The 16684-nt window shown below is 39.3% G+C and overlaps 1 protein-coding gene across 4 annotated transcripts; it reads left to right on the top strand.

Annotated features, from left to right (window-relative positions):
- The first annotated feature begins 410 nt into the window (after positions 1-410).
- Positions 411-16682, top strand: si:ch211-117c9.2 (solute carrier family 26 member 6). Of its 4 annotated transcripts, none has more exons than XM_047375614.1 (19): positions 411-656; positions 3924-4063; positions 4247-4357; positions 4465-4637; positions 4727-4891; positions 5096-5248; positions 5430-5512; positions 5817-5964; positions 9236-9349; positions 9544-9621; positions 11671-11766; positions 11848-11954; positions 12062-12131; positions 13150-13242; positions 13379-13489; positions 13567-13827; positions 13931-13985; positions 14304-14434; positions 14553-16682. In XM_047375614.1, the coding sequence occupies exons 1-19, from the start codon at positions 517-519 to the stop codon at positions 14577-14579; spliced, it is 2256 nt and encodes a 751-aa protein (XP_047231570.1). In that variant the 5' UTR covers positions 411-516; the 3' UTR covers positions 14580-16682. The 4 variants fall into 4 exon arrangements, 2 of the variants coding, with proteins under 2 accessions (XP_047231570.1, XP_047231565.1); XM_047375609.1 differs by having other exon boundaries at positions 13564-13827; XR_007039753.1 differs by having other exon boundaries at positions 13931-14434; positions 14553-14567.
- The last annotated feature ends 2 nt before the right edge of the window (positions 16683-16684 follow it).

Genomic DNA, 16684 nt, shown 5'->3' with positions numbered 1-16684 from the left:
AAAAGCCTCAAAGAGTCACCACTTTATAAATACACAACAAAATTTGAGGTATTAATATTTATATTTATGCTTTTAATGTATAAACATTCAATATTTATTGCAGTGTTTCAGCTTCTCTTCCAGTTTTGCAGATTTTGAGCATTTTTTAAATCTGACGATGCAGCTTGTTTGCACAAAGTTAATCATAAAAGGGAGCACACATGCATGCTCACATGAAACACACATATTACCTCGGGCGTATGTGTGTGTTTGTGAATATCAGGGATGTGTGAAATGCTGTGGTCTCTTCTGAGTAAAGGAAAGGAAAGAAACAGGCACACCCACACACTGGTGTAGATTCTCAGTATCGGTCACTCCCACAGTTTAAAAAGAAGGAAGCACTGTTAGTCAGTGCTAAAAAATGGTGACACCTGACACATCTCTTTCATTTAAAAACACCTTTGAGCAGAGAGCAGGAAATGTAAACACACAGCAGCGATTCAGATGTCAGTAGAATTTGAGTAAACCGACGAAAACATGGAGGATGGACACTTGTCTCTTGGGAAGTACATTGTCCGAAGGGAAGTTCTGGATGAGTCCCGCCTGGATGTGGTGGCACAAAAAGGGACAAGGCCCAGCAAACCCACCGTGTGTGAACAATTGAAGGAGATGTTGAGGTAAAAACAAAGCAGGGAAAAAATGTGAGGGTGGAGGGTGGAATTATGAAAAACAAAGACAGAAATATGTTTTGGACGGGAGCATCTAATTTGCTTTACAGTGTTAAACTGCTGGCTGAACCCATTATAAAATGTGTATGGCCTTAAAGGGCTTTTTTTGCATATGCATTTATTAGCAGTTAGGTGCTTTGTTTCTATACAACAACTTATAAATAGAAACAGGATTCGAAGAAATGACATTATTATGATTTTCTAAGAAAAGTAAATATTATAATTTTAACGTCATATGTTAAGCTTGTATATGTTCACTTATACATTTCCAAGTTTCATAAATTGACATTGGTTGTACGCACTCCTACATTTTAATCCAAGGGAATAGTAGTGTTTTTTTCCAAAATGTTACTGTATCCAAGGCCAGCTGATAAACCTTGCTGCAGGTGCTACATTTCCCAAGTCTTTTTTGTCTGTATTCTTTAAAATGCATTTATAGCCCCTTTTCCATTGCTTGTGGAAAGCTTGGGGCTTTTGAAAGCCCAGGGTGTGTTTCTGTACAAATTTACCCAGGTAATTTTACTTGGGGAAAAGTTCCTGGGGTCTCCTTTAAAAAACATTGCACAGAATCTATACTAAAAGTGTGTGTACACCCAAAAGCCAAAAATGGCGTACGCCATAGAAAATCCAGACTTTTAAAACCATGCGCACGCACACTAGCAAGCAATTTCCCCTTGATAAATCATAGCTGCACCTCAATGTTTGCATACAAAGCTCTGCATCAGGTTCTGTCCTCTAACCACCCACATTCAACCATAAATGGTCAATGCAAAGTAACTCATAAATGGCAATGTGTATTTAAATGAGCCAGCTGATCAATGTTATTTCATGGTTAACAATGGCAACCACAGAGAAAAGAGCAAAGAGACTCAATTACATAATACATATGCAAGTACTATAAATAGCCAGAAGGCACTTACCAAGTGTCCAAAAACTCATGGCAACAGTGTTGTGGCAGTCACAGAGAGACTTTGTCCACATACTATGAGGGATTTGTTTGAATTACGGCAAACCAACCGCTTCTTGAATGAGCGAGTCAGCGACTCTAACCTGACTTAAAATAAAACGTTTGTTCTCTCAAACCCGTTTAGTTCTACAATGTCAGCCTCAAATCCAAACAGCACTGTCTGGCTGCTGCATTGAGCTCAATTAAAGCCTAACGCTGATCATTGTAAAGACGTGAACATGCCTCCCATATTTCTATTAGGAAGACTGTCACCACACACACTACATGAAGTACTTTAAAACTTTAAAATTATTCAGAATGCCACATAAAATAAATTACATCTTTTCTAGAAGCTACCCATCAAGCATGGAGCCTACCTGAGTTCCCAACAGAACTATAACTAGAGTAATTATAAATATTATTATAGTATAAAGGAATCATGAGTTGAGGAGGCCAACATGCCATTGCATTTGTGAGACACATTTAAGCATCACAAATAGGTTGCACATCTATTAAATGAAAAAAGATTTCTATTCACAAAAGCCTATTCACTTACAGATGGTGTCTTTATAGCAGTATGAGTATAGTCCAGAGCTCTGATTACATTCAGAAATCAGCTCCTTGGGGCAAATGAGAGCTACAGTTTAGAAGAACAGTATATATCTGAACAACATATGGATGAGGCCGTCCCATATGTCTGGCATGGCCCGGCTCAGGGATGACTGTTCAATACCTGACTTGTCGGTCAGCTCCCTCCCGGTTTCTATTATTCTTCAAAATGTGACGTTATTGTATGAGGCTGAATGTGATTTAGTTTCATTGCTGGGGTTTGAACCATTAAAGCTCAAACTCATTAAAAAACGTTGGGTCTGATGCTTCACAGATTAACTAAAATTGAATGGAGTCTTATTTCAGTGTATTTAAATGGGCTTTAGTTTACACTTTCACATAATTCTTGTACATGCCCAGTTGTGCGTGAAACATGGCGTGGCAAGGTTTTTGTGCGTACACATTCTCAAGGCTTCGTACATGAGGCCCCTGATCTGAGGAAGGACTTTCCTGATTTCCCCGGGATTGTCAAAGGGGCGAGAATGTGTGCAGCGAGTCATTGCGCCACCAGCAGCGGTAATAGCTGCGGTGAGTGTACAAATTCATAGTTTCTTTACCATTAGTTTGTCAAAAAAAAGTAGCTTAAATATATTTTTAGACCTCAAAACTTCATCTGTGCAGTCAGTTCGTCAAGTTTTAGCCTACTCTAAAATGTTCTTTAATGAATTTTCGGAGCAGCAGAGCTCCACCTACAGGCTGGTCCGCCTGATGTAAACTGAGCTAGCTAGGCAGTTGAACTGGGTCTTTCCCACTAACCTGCATGAAATTGGCCTTCCCTCTTGGGTTTCCCACTAACTGTTGTCTGTTTGTGGCAGCTGAAAGTGAATATAAAGAGTTGGCTTTTCATGTAAGCCTAACATATTGGAGTGTGAACTCTTTATTTAAGAGAGACCACAGTTCCAGCTTTGGATGCAGTTTCCCATAAGCTCCAAGTGATCCTCTTCACCCTCTTGCTTTTGATTAGACAGAAAAGGTATCAATTCCCTGTACTTCTGGACTGATTATCTTTTTATTTTTTATTTTAATAAATAAAAACTTTTACTAAAAACGTCTTTCTGTTTGTGCTGTAGATATCTGAAATGAGTTTACCTGATGATAATAAAAGACAAGCAAGTGTGTTCATTAGTAGTTATTGTAAATAAATTATACAGTTCTAAAGCAACAACCCTGGCCACACACAGGTCGGTAAAAAAATTAAATGTAAAATAATGATTAAAACTTTTCTTGCTAATAATGGAATAATGGAAGAAATTAATCAACTGTATAACTCCAAAGCTGCTCATCATCTACTATTATTTATCAGTTGAAACAAAAGACAATAATTATTAGCTAATAGTCTTTAAAGGGAGTAAAGAAGTAATACCATCCACTGGACTGAAGATGTATTGCATTTTCTCTTCACAACTTCCCCATAGATCATTAGGCTGGTTTAAATAAATGATTTGTTGCCTTACTGAGCAATAGAAACAGAAGGCACCCAAATCCATAGGATTCCTTTTTTCCAGATAAAACAAATCATGGGCCTTTAAACCCCAGGGAATTTGATGGAAAAGGGGCTAATGTGCACATGTTCTTGCAAGTTAACAATGACAAAAGGCTGTCTTCTATTACCTGCAAACAAACAAGCAAACAGTTTCGTGTTTTTGTACTGACTGCTGCAGGTGTTCTGTGCCCCGGTTGAAGGGCATACTCCTGACATGGATTCCCGTTCTCTCCTGGCTGCCTAAATACACATTTCGAGAAAATATTATAGGTGACGTGATATCTGGCTGCAGTGTGGGCATCATGCATCTGCCACAGGGTTTGTATGCATGCATATGTACACTCAAATGAACCACATTTACCTCTACAGCATTTAGATTATTATATGGGAGCTAAAACACAGACGCTTAATTTTTAATAAGCAGACATTGGAGCAGAAAATGTAGCAATAGTAGTAGGTAGTTCTTCAAAAACATTATCAATTCATTGATTGTTTCATCAGGCATGGCATACGCTCTTCTGGCCTCCTTACGCCCCGTGTTTGGACTTTACTCCTCCCTCTACCCAGTACTGGTCTACTTTATCTTTGGTACCTCCAGGCACATCTCTGTGGGTGAGGAGTGGAAACATGTGAATGAGGAGTCATTTTTTGTCCCTTTTCGGTCTTCTACAGTGAAAATATTTGACTACATGCTTGAGATTATGTGTGTGTGTGTCTAGGTACATTTGCTGTGATCAGCATTATGGTTGGGAGTGTGACAGAAAGGCTTGCACCAGACAGTAATTTTATTGTAAACGGGACCAATGGGACAGAAAGTTTGAACGTATCTGAAAGGGACTCATACAGAGTACAGATAGCATGTTCCCTCACAGTCCTGACAGGAATCTTTCAGGTGAGTCTTTCTGTATATGTTAAGTCTGACCACAATAATCATAAATGAATTCCCTGAGGATGCATTTTTCCCTTTTTTCCTATCTGAAGATCCTGCTGGGTGTGGTGAGGTTTGGTTTTGTGGTGACCTACCTGTCTGAGCCACTTATTCGAGGCTACACTACTGCATCAGCGTGCCATGTGTGTGTCTCTCAGCTTAAATACCTGTTTGGAGTCACACCAACTCGCTTCACTGGCCCTTTCTCCATCATTTATGTGAGTATGAGGAATAAACAAAGAATCCAAGTTTTTTTCTTTGCCTTTGTTAAGCTGGCAATCTAAGCTTCTACCTCCTTTTCAGTCCAAATTTTTTGAGCAAACTTTATTCCATTAATATCTCATGATTTCAACATGCCAAAAGCCATTACACGATTTTCTGCAGGGATGTACTTACTACATTGACTTTTCTCCTCCGCACAGACTGTAGTGGAAATTTTCAAACTTCTGCCTCAGACGAGGATCCCAGAGCTGGTGGTCAGCCTGGTGTCTCTTACGATTCTCATTCTCTTTAAACAAATTAATGATTGTCACAAACGAAAGCTGCCATTACCAATCCCTATAGAGCTCATAGTGGTAAGTACTGTACTTTGTTAAAATCTTCAATTTTTTCACTTAAACGGGAACTGTTTTACCTTACTGTCCACTAGGTGGCAGTATTTCCATTTGAGCTGATTGAAGGCTTGTTGGAACTTTCCTAAAACAAGTGCTGTACTCATTTTAAACTAGCATCCTGTTTGCCATTACTTCCCATCAGATCATCACAGCAACAATCATAACCTATTTTTGTGGACTCCGCAGTGAATACTTAATTGATGTGGTTGGTGAAATTCCCAGTGGGTGAGTTCATGTGTGTGGCTTTAAAATGTGGAGGACTTTTAGGCAAAACAGAAAGAGAAAGAAATCAGGAAGGTAGACAGAGACACAGACATAAAAATAGTCCCACTTTTTGTGGTAGTCAGAATAGGGAAGTTCATAAGAAGGAGGACACTGTAGTAGTTTCTAAACAAGCAGGTTTTTTTCCAAAAAGGTCATACGAAAAGTGAACCAACAATCATGGAATGCATTTTTGGAGAAATCAAAGGTTAATGGTTGAATCTATTTTTTTAAAGTAGGAATAAAAAAAACATTTCTGTTTCCTCAGGCTCAAGGCCCCTCATGTTCCTGATACCACTCTTTTCTCAAAGATTATAGTTGATGCTTTCACCGTGGCCATTGTGGGCTATGCCATCACAATTTCCTTGGGCAAAACATTCGCCCTCAAACATGGCTACAAAGTGGATAGCAACCAGGTGAGAAGGTCGTACACACAAACAGCTGACAGCTCAACTGATGTTGAATCACTGCTCTGAAATTAGAGTTTGCTCTCTAATCACTCACAGTTGTTCATGACTGTCACACTTGTGGAAAAATTGACTGATCAAGCCTTATCCTGACACCAGAGACAGGAATAACCGTACGACTGTACAGTGCCTTGCAAAACTATTTATACACCATGGCATTTTCCACATCTTGTCATGTTACAACAAACTTTATTTTATTGTAATTTTATGCGATAGACCAACCCAAAGTATTGTTTGATTGTAGGTGGGAGGAAAATTATAAATGGGTTCCGAAGTCTTTTACAAATAAAAATCTGAAATTGAAGTGGAATGTTTTACATTTAGCTGCCTCAAATCGGTACCAAGTGGGACTAGGTTTTGCTTTATATACGGGTTCAACTCTTTTGGAGTCTGTCTCTACCAGCTTTGCACAACAGGAGATTAAATGTTTTGCCCATTATTTTTTTATATAGGCCTCAACAATCTCCTGGATCAAAGACTACATGACAAACAGACCATAGTTTGTGAGACTGAAGGGTTGTGAGTCTAACCAGGTAGTCAGCAGCACAGGAGCACCACAGGGAACTGTACTCCCAATACTCCTTTTTACTCTGTGCACCTCAGACTTCCAATTCAAGATAGACTCATGTCATCTGCAGAAATACTTGGATGATGGGGTGGATCAGAGAAGGACGAGAAGCTGAGTACAGGGAGTATTGCTTTATGGCATGGTGTAGAAACCATATCTCATCTTGAATGTGAATAAAACACAGGACATGATTGTAGATTTTAAGAGAAACAGGAATGGGTCAATCACTATTTTCTTCATGGGAGAAGAAGTGGAGGTGGTGGAGGAGTATAAATACCTCGGTGCTCACCTGGACAATAGACTGGAGTGGAGATGCTACTATGAAGCCGTCTACAAGAAGGGATAGAGCAGACTGTACTTCTTTAGGAAGCTTAGGACCTTCAGTGTTTGTAGCAAGATGCTGTCAGAGCCAGGGACATTGAATAGCTCAACAAGCAAATAAAGAAGGCTGTTCTGGGGACTCCTATGGTACCTCTGGAGCTCATTTAGCAAAGGGTTCTTCATAAAATGAAGAACATCATGGAGAACCCTAAGCATCCTCTTCACGAGACTGTGGTACAACAACAGAGTGTCTTCAATCAGAGGCTTCTTCAGATCTGCTGTGAGACAGACCGCTACAAGAGGTCCTTCCTGCCCACAGCCATCAGCATCTACAACGGCTCTTTGAAGAAACCTTCTTAATGAGCTACAACAACATTTAATTTCCCTTTGGGATTAATAAAGTATTTTTGAATTGAACTGAATTTGAATTCAGTCAGATTGGATGGAGAGCATCTGCAAGCATACATTTTACAGTCTTGCAGAAAATTTTATTTAGCTCTGATCCTTGACTGAGCCATTCTGACACATAAATATGGTATGAGCCATTTTTAATCATCATCCTGCTGAAAGGTAAAACATCCTTCCCAGTCTCAAGATTTTGCAGCCTTCAACTGGTTTGCTTCCAGATGTGCCCTGTATTCACCTCCAGCTATCATCCCACCAATGATGCCCAGCAGCACTGTCACTGCTGAAGAAAAGCATCCCAGCAGCATGATGCTGCAACCACCATTTTTCATCATGGGGATAGTGAGTTCAGGATGATCTGCTCTGTTATTTTTTCAACCATGCATAATATTTTGCATGCTGGCCAAAAAGTTGAATTTGCTTTCATCTGACCAGAACACCTTCTTTTATATTTTTGCTATGCCATTATTTGTGACAAACTGCAAATTGGGCTTCTTGTATCTTTCTTCATCAATGATTTTCTTCTTGCCACACTTCCATAAAGGGCAGGTTTTAGACTGCATGACTAATAGTTGTTCTATCAAAAGATTCTGCCATCTGAGCTGTGTATCTCTGCAGCTTCTCCAGAGTTACCATGGGGCTTCTACCTGCTTCTCTGCTTGCCTGTCATTTAGGTTGAACTGCCATATCTTGGTGCTTGGAACTTGTGAAAAGTTCCAGTAGTGTAATACTTTTGCAAGACACTGTATAACGTCATATATATTTTAGAGCCTTTTTAATTTTCATTCATAAAAGACAGAAACATTAATTGGACATTAGTTTGGACTGCAGCCAAGCTGTCAGAGGAGCAAAATCAGAAAAAAAACAGATGCATATTCCTCCTGAACAAATAGTAGCACTCTCAAACAGAGTCCTTAAAATTATTATATAATTGAAGCACATTCAAAATGCTCATAAAGAACTGATCCTATTGTATGTAAAATGTAAAGACAGTAAAATGTCTTTAAGACTGAATATTTTAATCTATAAAATGTCTTGTAAAGGCTGCACGGTTTCGCAGTTGGTAGTATTGTTGCCTTGCAGCAAGAAGGTCCTGGGTTTGATTCCCGGCCGGGGGTCTTTCTGCATGGAGTTTGCATGTTCTCCCCGTGCATGCGTGGGTTCTCACTGGGTACTCTGGCTTCCTCCCACAGTCCAAAAACATGCCTGTTAGGTTAACTGGTCACTCTAAATTGCCCTTAGGTGTATGAATGAGTGTGTGCATGATTGTTTCTGTGTTGCCCTGCGATGGACTGGCGACCTGTCCAGGGTGTACCCCGCCTCTCGCCCGTAGACTGCTGGAGATAGGCACCAGCTCCCCCGTGACCCACTATGGAATAAGCGGTAGAAAATGACTAACTGACTGATGTCTTGTAAAATTATGAGCCACCTACATATTAATTACATTAAACACTGCATTGGATAAATGCTTTGTTACCTTTATGTTAAATCATAATTCTAAATGCTTTATCTGCAAGTAAATTGTGGTTATACTTTTAATTACTGCGTACAATCGAAACAGAACATGAGCTTTGGTTAAGTGTTAGACAGACGTTGCATTAGATAAAGTGAGTGTAAATGGGACAAAAGAAGAATGAGTGTCCCATTGTGTCAGCTGTTTTTTTACTGGCTTCTGATTATGCTATCTGAAAGCTAAACCATGACCAGGACTTAAACAGCGTTGTCTTCTCACTAATGTTACTGATCCAAACAAGTTATGAAATCTGTGGGTATGCAGTTCATATAAACAAATTAAAGACCTTACAGAGAACCACTGTAAGATCGATTCATACTAGTTATGAAAATCATTTTTTTTCAGCCAGTAGGCTAAGGTAAATAACATTTAACTAATGTTTTTTTTTTGTCTTGCTGCTTTTCTTTTTTCAGGAGCTTGTTGCTGCTGGCCTCTGTAATGCCATTGGTGGTTTGTTCCAGTGTTACGCTGTGACTGCCTCGTTGTCTCGAAGTCTTGTACAGGAAAGCACTGGGGGAAAAACACAAGTAAAACTAATTTTAATGTGATCACATTGTAAAACAAAAAAAGAGAATATGTTATAGACTGCCTGACAGTAGAGAAAAATCAATGCTTCTGTATTTTGGGGACAGAAGTTAAGAAGCAATCAGATGCTTTGTTGAATTTTTCAACATAAGATTTTGCTAATTTACACATGATCCTGGTGTTTGTCTTTTGCCAGGTTGCTGGGCTGGTCTCCTCTGTTATTGTGCTCATCACAGTTTTAAAAATAGGCTCCCTGTTTGAAGATCTTCCCAAGGTACTATGTGTTTCCCTTCTTTTCTCTCTAACTAACTAAATAGTGCGGTGCTACTCTATCAGAGGGCAGCAGCACTGCACAAGTTATTTTACTGATTTTAATAACTCGACTGAATTTATTTATCTACAGTTGTCTGGATTCTTTAAAGCACAGTTTAAACATTAAATATGTATTATTTCTGTGAATACAGCAAAAACATTTCTGCTTTTTTGGCATCAGGACCACCTTAGAATGAGACAAACATTCAAATAGCAATTTAAAAACAGGTCAAACCTGGACTGACCAGCAAAATCGTAGCTCTTCACAACATTGCTTGGATTTGTGAAATGTTTAGAAAACTTAGATTTTAATCCTCACATATACAGTACAGACCAAAGGTTTGGACACACCTTCTCATTCGAAGAGTTGTCTTTATTTTCATGACTATGAATATTGTAGCTTCACACTGAAGGCATCAAAACTATGAATTAACACATGTGGAATTATATACTGAACAAAAAAGTGTGAAACAACTGAAAATATGTCTTATATTCTAGGTTCTTCAAAGTAGCCACCTTTTTCTTTGATTACTGCTCCACACACTCTTGGCATTCTGTTGATGAGCTTCAAGAGGTAGTCACCTGAAATGGTTTTCACTTCACAGGTGTGCCCTGTCAGGTTTAATAAGTGGGATTTCAAGCCTTATAAATGGGGTTGGGACCATCAGCTGTGTTGTGCAGGAGGTGGATACAGTACACAGCTGATAGTCCTGCTGAATAGATTGTTAGAATTTGTATTATGGCAAGAAAAAAGCTGCTAAGTAAAGAAAAACGAGTGGCCACCATTACTTTAAGAAATAAAGGTCAGTCTGTCCGAACAATTGGGAAAACTTTGAAAGTGTCCCCAAGTGCAGTCGCAAAAACCATCAAGCACTACAAAGAAACTGGCTCACATGAGGACCGCCCCGGGAAAGGAAGACCAAGAGTCACCTCTGCTGCGGATGATAAGTTCATCCGAGTCACCAGCCTCAGAAATCACAGGTTAACAGCAGCTCAGATTAGAGAACAGGTCAATGCCACACAGAGTTCTAGCAGCAGACACATCTCTAGAACAATTGTTAAGAGGAGACTGTGTGAATCAGGCCTTCATAGTAAAATAGCTGCTAGGAAACCACTGCTGAGGACAGGCAACAAGCAGAAGAGACTTGTTTGGGCTAAAGAACACAAGGAATGGACATTAGACCAGTGGAAATCTGTGCTTTGGTCTGATAAGTCCAAGTTTGAGATCTTTGGTTCCAACCCCGTGTCTTTGTGCGGCGCAGAAGAGGTGAACGGATGGACTCTACATGCCTGGTTCCCACCGTGAAGCATGGAGGAGGAGGTGTGATGGTGTGGGGGTGCTTTGCTGGTGACACTGTTGGGGATTTATTCAAAATTGAAGACATACTGAACCAGCATGGCTACCACAGCATCTTGCAGCAGCATGCTATTCCATCCGGTTTGCGTTTAGTTGGACCATTTTTCAACAGGACAATGACCCCAAACACACCTCCAGGCTGTGTAAGGGCCATTTGACCAAGCAGGAGAGTGATGGGGTGCTGCGCCAGATGACCTGGCCTCCACAGTCACCGGACCTGAACCCAGTCGAGATGGTTTGGGGTGAGCTGGACCGCAGAGTGAAGGCAAAAGGGCCAACAAGTGCTAAGTATCTCTGGGAACTCCTTCAAGACTGTTGGAAAACCATTTCAGGTTACTACCTCTTGAAGCTCATCAACAGAATGCCAAGAGTGTGCGGAGCAGTAATCAAAGCAAAAGGTGGCTACTTTGAAGAACCTAGAATATAAGACATATTTTCAGTTGTTTCACACTTTTTTGTTCAGTATATAATTCCACATGTGTTAATTCATAGTTTTGATGCCTTCAGTGTGAAGCTACAATATTCATAGTCATGAAAATAAAGAAAACTCTTTGAATAAGAAGGTGTGTCCAAACTTTTGGTCTGTACTGTACACAATACCATATATTTGAATCTAAAAGCTGTGGGTTTGTCTCAATTCATCTGTTTCCTCAGGCCGTCTTATCCACAATTGTGTTTGTGAATTTGAAAGGAATGTTCAAGCAGTTCACAGACATCCCCATGCTGTGGAGGACCAACAGTGTCGACTTGGTGAGTCTTGCTCTTCCAGCTCAGTTTAAATCCTGTTTGTTGAACTGCTGATGCCTCTGTGTTGATGTCTTTGTCATGCAGCTTGTGTGGCTGGTCACATTCATAAGCACCATCCTGTTCAATCTGGACATGGGTTTGGCCGTTTCCATCGGCTTTTCCATGCTCACAGTCATCTTTAAAACACAACTGTAACAACACATCTTGATCATACTCACTGATAAAGATTATACATTGCTCTAATTAATACAAAGCTGCAGGTCAATACTTGTTCTAATGTCATTTTAACATGTTTCAGACCCAGGTACTCAATCTTGGGCAATGTAGCTGGCACGGACCTGTATCTGGACACAGAGGCCTACAGAGAGGTAAATCATTGCTCCAAAACAAATCATCCAAGTTTCATTCAGAGTTTCCCTTTCTTTACTTGTATCTTAGAATTTGAGGTTTCTTTTTTAAATTTGACCACTGAGTATTTAAAAAAAACGTATTTTATTTAAAGAAAGAAAATGTGGCCATAATTTATGTGGCCTTATTTATTTTGCTGAAATAATTCTGAATTGCTTTTGCAAATGTAGTTTCTGCACATTTCTGTCTCTCAACTGCACTTGACCCTGCTAGTACACCTAGCTAAATTGGTATAAATGTAAACATTAGTAGCTCTGCTACAAATTAGCTTGGTAGCACTGTTAGTGTAATTAGAACAAATTGAAAATTATAACTGTGGACATGTTTAACAAATCTGTCACTTCAAAACTGGAGAAAATGTGGGCTGCTCCCTCTAGGTTGGATGGTCAGTCTTTGTCTCAACCCAAGTGGTTCAAGGTTACTGGTATCCTGTTCAGAATTGAAGGAAGGATATAACTTTATCTGCAAAAATTAGGGTCCTGTTGTGATCTGTCATGTTGAAGAAGGAGCTGAAACAAAACATGAAACGCTTTACCAATCCTTCTGGGTTTTGACCCTCACCTATGATCATTAGACTCTAACCTTAATTCCTGTGACCGATATCCAGTATAGAGAGGGCTAATTGCTCTTCCTTTGTATGGTAGCCACACTCAGCCATCTAATAATGATGTCCTTCAGATGGCTTCCTTTGGATTCTTTGCAGGCAAATTCTCGTAAAAGTACAATACAGGGCAGAACCAGGACTATATCCCTTCTAGCCTAGGAATGTTTTAGAATTCAGCAGACTGAGCTGGAGAGTGTCATTTGTGAGATTAATGTCTTGGTTCTCTTCATGGACCGGTCACTTTGCAACACAATCTTGGATAAGAAGAAGACAATTGATAGATGAATGTTCTCATTAGACTTGTTTGTATGTCTGCAGATAATAAGAAAAAAATCTAAACTATGTTGTTTTTGTCTTTAATTGCATCAATGTAGGCTAAAGAGATCCCAGGAATAAAAATCTTCCACTCATCAGCCACAATCAACTTCACAAATGCTGAAATGTACTTTGAGTCCCTGCAGGAGAAGGTATGTACATGGGTGTCCATAAAAGTGTGATACAATCTCTCTGCTGGTAACATCAGCCTCCATTGGCTTCATTATATTTCCCTCTTGCTTCACTTTCTCTTTCTCTGTCTTAATTATGACACATGGACCTGTGCAGAGTGGAATCAACATTGGAAAGCTGCAAACTGAGAAGAAGAAATGGGAGGCCAAGCAGAAGCGCAAACAAGCAAAAGAGAGAAAAAGAGAAAAAGATAAAGCAAAGAAAAATGTATGCATGCTGTAAATAATGTTATACTGATCTCAGCTGTTAAACTTCTAATCATTATTTCCCCCATATTTTAGCAGAAGCTAAATGAGAGGAGGAACAACCTGAATGGCACGGTTTTGAACCAGACAGACACAGATCCAAACCTCACTGGCAAAGGCCATGTTAACTGGGCTTATTATCCTGACATAGTAATATCAGACTCAGATTCAGACACGTATGAGGTCATTATGGAGGTTTCACATCAATATGAAAGTGGGAAAAAGAGCATTCACAGCATCATTCTGGATGTTTCAATGACCAGCTCTGTGGACACGGTCACTGTAAAGACACTGAAAAAAGTATGTCCGTATTGATCACAAAGTTGAGAAGGCAAAAATTTTCTTCTATAGCTAATTAAGAGAAAATCAACAAACACTTAATTAAGTTTTGTTTTCCTTCCAGATTTTTGGGGACTTTGGAGACATTGGCGTGACCATCTATCTAGCTGGCTGTCAAGGTAAAGCATGCACCAGACACAACAGAGATAGAGGAGATGTCAATGCAAAATCAAACGGTTTTGATAGTGAATGCATCAAGGTCTCAGCCTCTGAGGCACCACATTGTTCTGGATGGTGCATGAAAGTCAAGCAGAAATATATCATGATGATACGAGTTCCCTGTGATGGTCAGCAGAATCCTTTTTATTGTCACTGTAACGTGTAACACAAAATTAAATTGTCAGTGTATTAAAAAAGCGGAAGAGAAAAACAGATGAATAAATAACACACACACAAAATCATGACACGTACTCTGTCTTTATGTGCTGTGAACATAGCCTGTGTGGTGGAGCAGATGGAAAGAGCAAACCTCTTCTCGGAGTCCATCCCCAAGAGCTGGTTGTTTGTCTCAGTTCATGATGCAGTGCTTCATATACTCAAGAAACTTCGGGAGGAAGACGTTGTGCTTGTGAGTCGATACTCATCACACACCTCATAAGACCTCAAATAATAACTTCTTCATCACTGCTGCAGTATACAATGAAATATGTTTTCTAAGGTATTATTGGTCTTTTTTCTTATTTTAGGGTCTTTCATGTGATACACAAATGTGACCAGCAGGTGTCACATTTTTTTCAAATCAAGCAATCTTCCAAACCTGCTCCACTCCCTCCTCTTCCTCTGCATGTTTCATCGGTCCACCATTGGCTGCTGTGGTCTCCTCCCCCTCCCCTTTTCAGCGGGGCAGAATCGCCACCTTGACATGGCGGACGGTTGCCAGGGAAACAAAGGGATCTGTTGCCATGGCGACCAGCTTTTTATGATATGGTATAATAAGATGGCCAGCAATACGTCACTGCGGCTCTCTCGCTGTGTGGTGCGGAGTGCAAGATATGGTGGAGGGTGGGGGATGAGTGGGAGAATGTAACACAGGACTAATGAGTTTGTATTTATGGCAGACATGAGAGGGAGCAGAGAATGTGTGAAAGGCTGGGTGTAAACGGAAACTTATGGTGGTGGTGGTGGTGTGTGTGTGTGTGTGTGTGTGTGTGTGCGTGTGTGCGTATCCATCAGTAAACACTTTTAAAAAGGAAAGCATGATATCTGCCAGTCAATCATAACATTAGTGACCACGCTGTGCTTATCTACAGTCTAAATCTTATATTTCCTTTCATTTGCTCCAAAGTGGCAGATAAGGTGTATTAGCTGTTATATTCAAATACAGCCAGCTTAAATCAAACACGAGGATGTACTTATATCACTATTCACATTCATAGTCATAACTCTAAGCTTCCTTCGAGCCTTCGAACTAAACTGCTAACTTAACAGTTTGTAGCACACTGACTTCCAATAGCTCACCAGAAGAGAACTGATCTGACCCTTTTATGTCTTTTTTCTACTTATTTTAGATGTTCCTATGCACGTAAGCCTGAAAGGTGCTTAATTTAAAAATAAGTACACCGATCAGACATTAACAGAAACGCCTTTCAAGCAAGACAATGATTTCTCTTCCACAACCATCAGATGAATAATCAACCCGCAGAAACTATTAATAAGTCATTGATTATGTTTTTCTTCTTCTTTAAATCCAGCTGCAGAGGAAATAAAATGATAGCTTTGACTGCTTTATAGTGGGGCCCTCTAGTGCTGTCAGCAGACAATATCTTACTTGCAGTTCTTAAATTTCAGATGTCTTAAAATAAGACTAGCCTGAAAAATGTTATGCCAGTCCACAATATTTTATAAACCTTGTTACTTTTGCACCAAGTAGTTATTCATAAAGAAGTCTAACTCCAAACAGTGGATATTTGTAGACATATTTTAATGGATATTTAAGGTTTACCACTTAAAAAAAAAAATGTAGTCCAGAAAAAATATAGAAAGTCAAAAATTGCATTTAAAATTTAATAGGTCTTGTCCAAACTGAGCGAAAACAAATGTGTTAAAAGTCCAGCTTTGATAGCCCATTTGATAAACCCTACAATTTTTCAACCAAATTTAGACTCAATAGGCATTTTTATGCAGATATCTTATCAACTGTCGCTTTTTCACCTCATTTTTGTATTCTTCATTCACAAGTCTTTTCAATTACATTTTACTGTGAGGGGTTGAAGTTATTTACAGTGAAGTTCATGCCATCTCCATCTTTTAAAGCCTGACTGAACAAATAATAGGCAGATTTCACATTTAAATGTACTTTTTCTAACAATATAAATTGGATTTGTTATCCTTTTGATATCATAATTTATGCATTGGGCATTTTTGATCATGTATTTATTGTATTATTTCCAACTAAAATGATATGGATTGCATGCATGAAAAAATACTCATGTCAGGAATCCACTAAAAAGGCAAGCGATACACTGAGCCACAAAATATTTCCAGTTACCACTTTAAAAGAATAACTTTGCACTTTATAATACATCTGCTTGTTAGAAGGTGTGTGTAGCCACCTTAGACTTAGCTCTTCCACCAGATGGTAGATGACAAGCATAGGATTTGATACTGCCGGTTTTGAAGGAAAATACCAACGTTGTTAACCAGGTAGAAGATAATTTGCCATCGTAGGGAAACCATTCCACTGAACTAAACTTCCAAACTATCCCATTCTGATATCTGAGGTAACTGAACCAGAAGTTTTTTTTCTGTATATATATTTTTTACATATTGTACATTTTTACAAAATGAAAACAAGAAAATAAAGACCCTTAACAACACT

The sequence above is a fragment of the Girardinichthys multiradiatus genome, chromosome 1 (assembly GCF_021462225.1).
Source record: "Girardinichthys multiradiatus isolate DD_20200921_A chromosome 1, DD_fGirMul_XY1, whole genome shotgun sequence".
Lineage (NCBI taxonomy): Eukaryota > Metazoa > Chordata > Actinopteri > Cyprinodontiformes > Goodeidae > Girardinichthys > Girardinichthys multiradiatus.
Note: the sequence above shows the minus strand (reverse complement) of the source record. Positions and strands in the feature narration are given on the sequence as shown.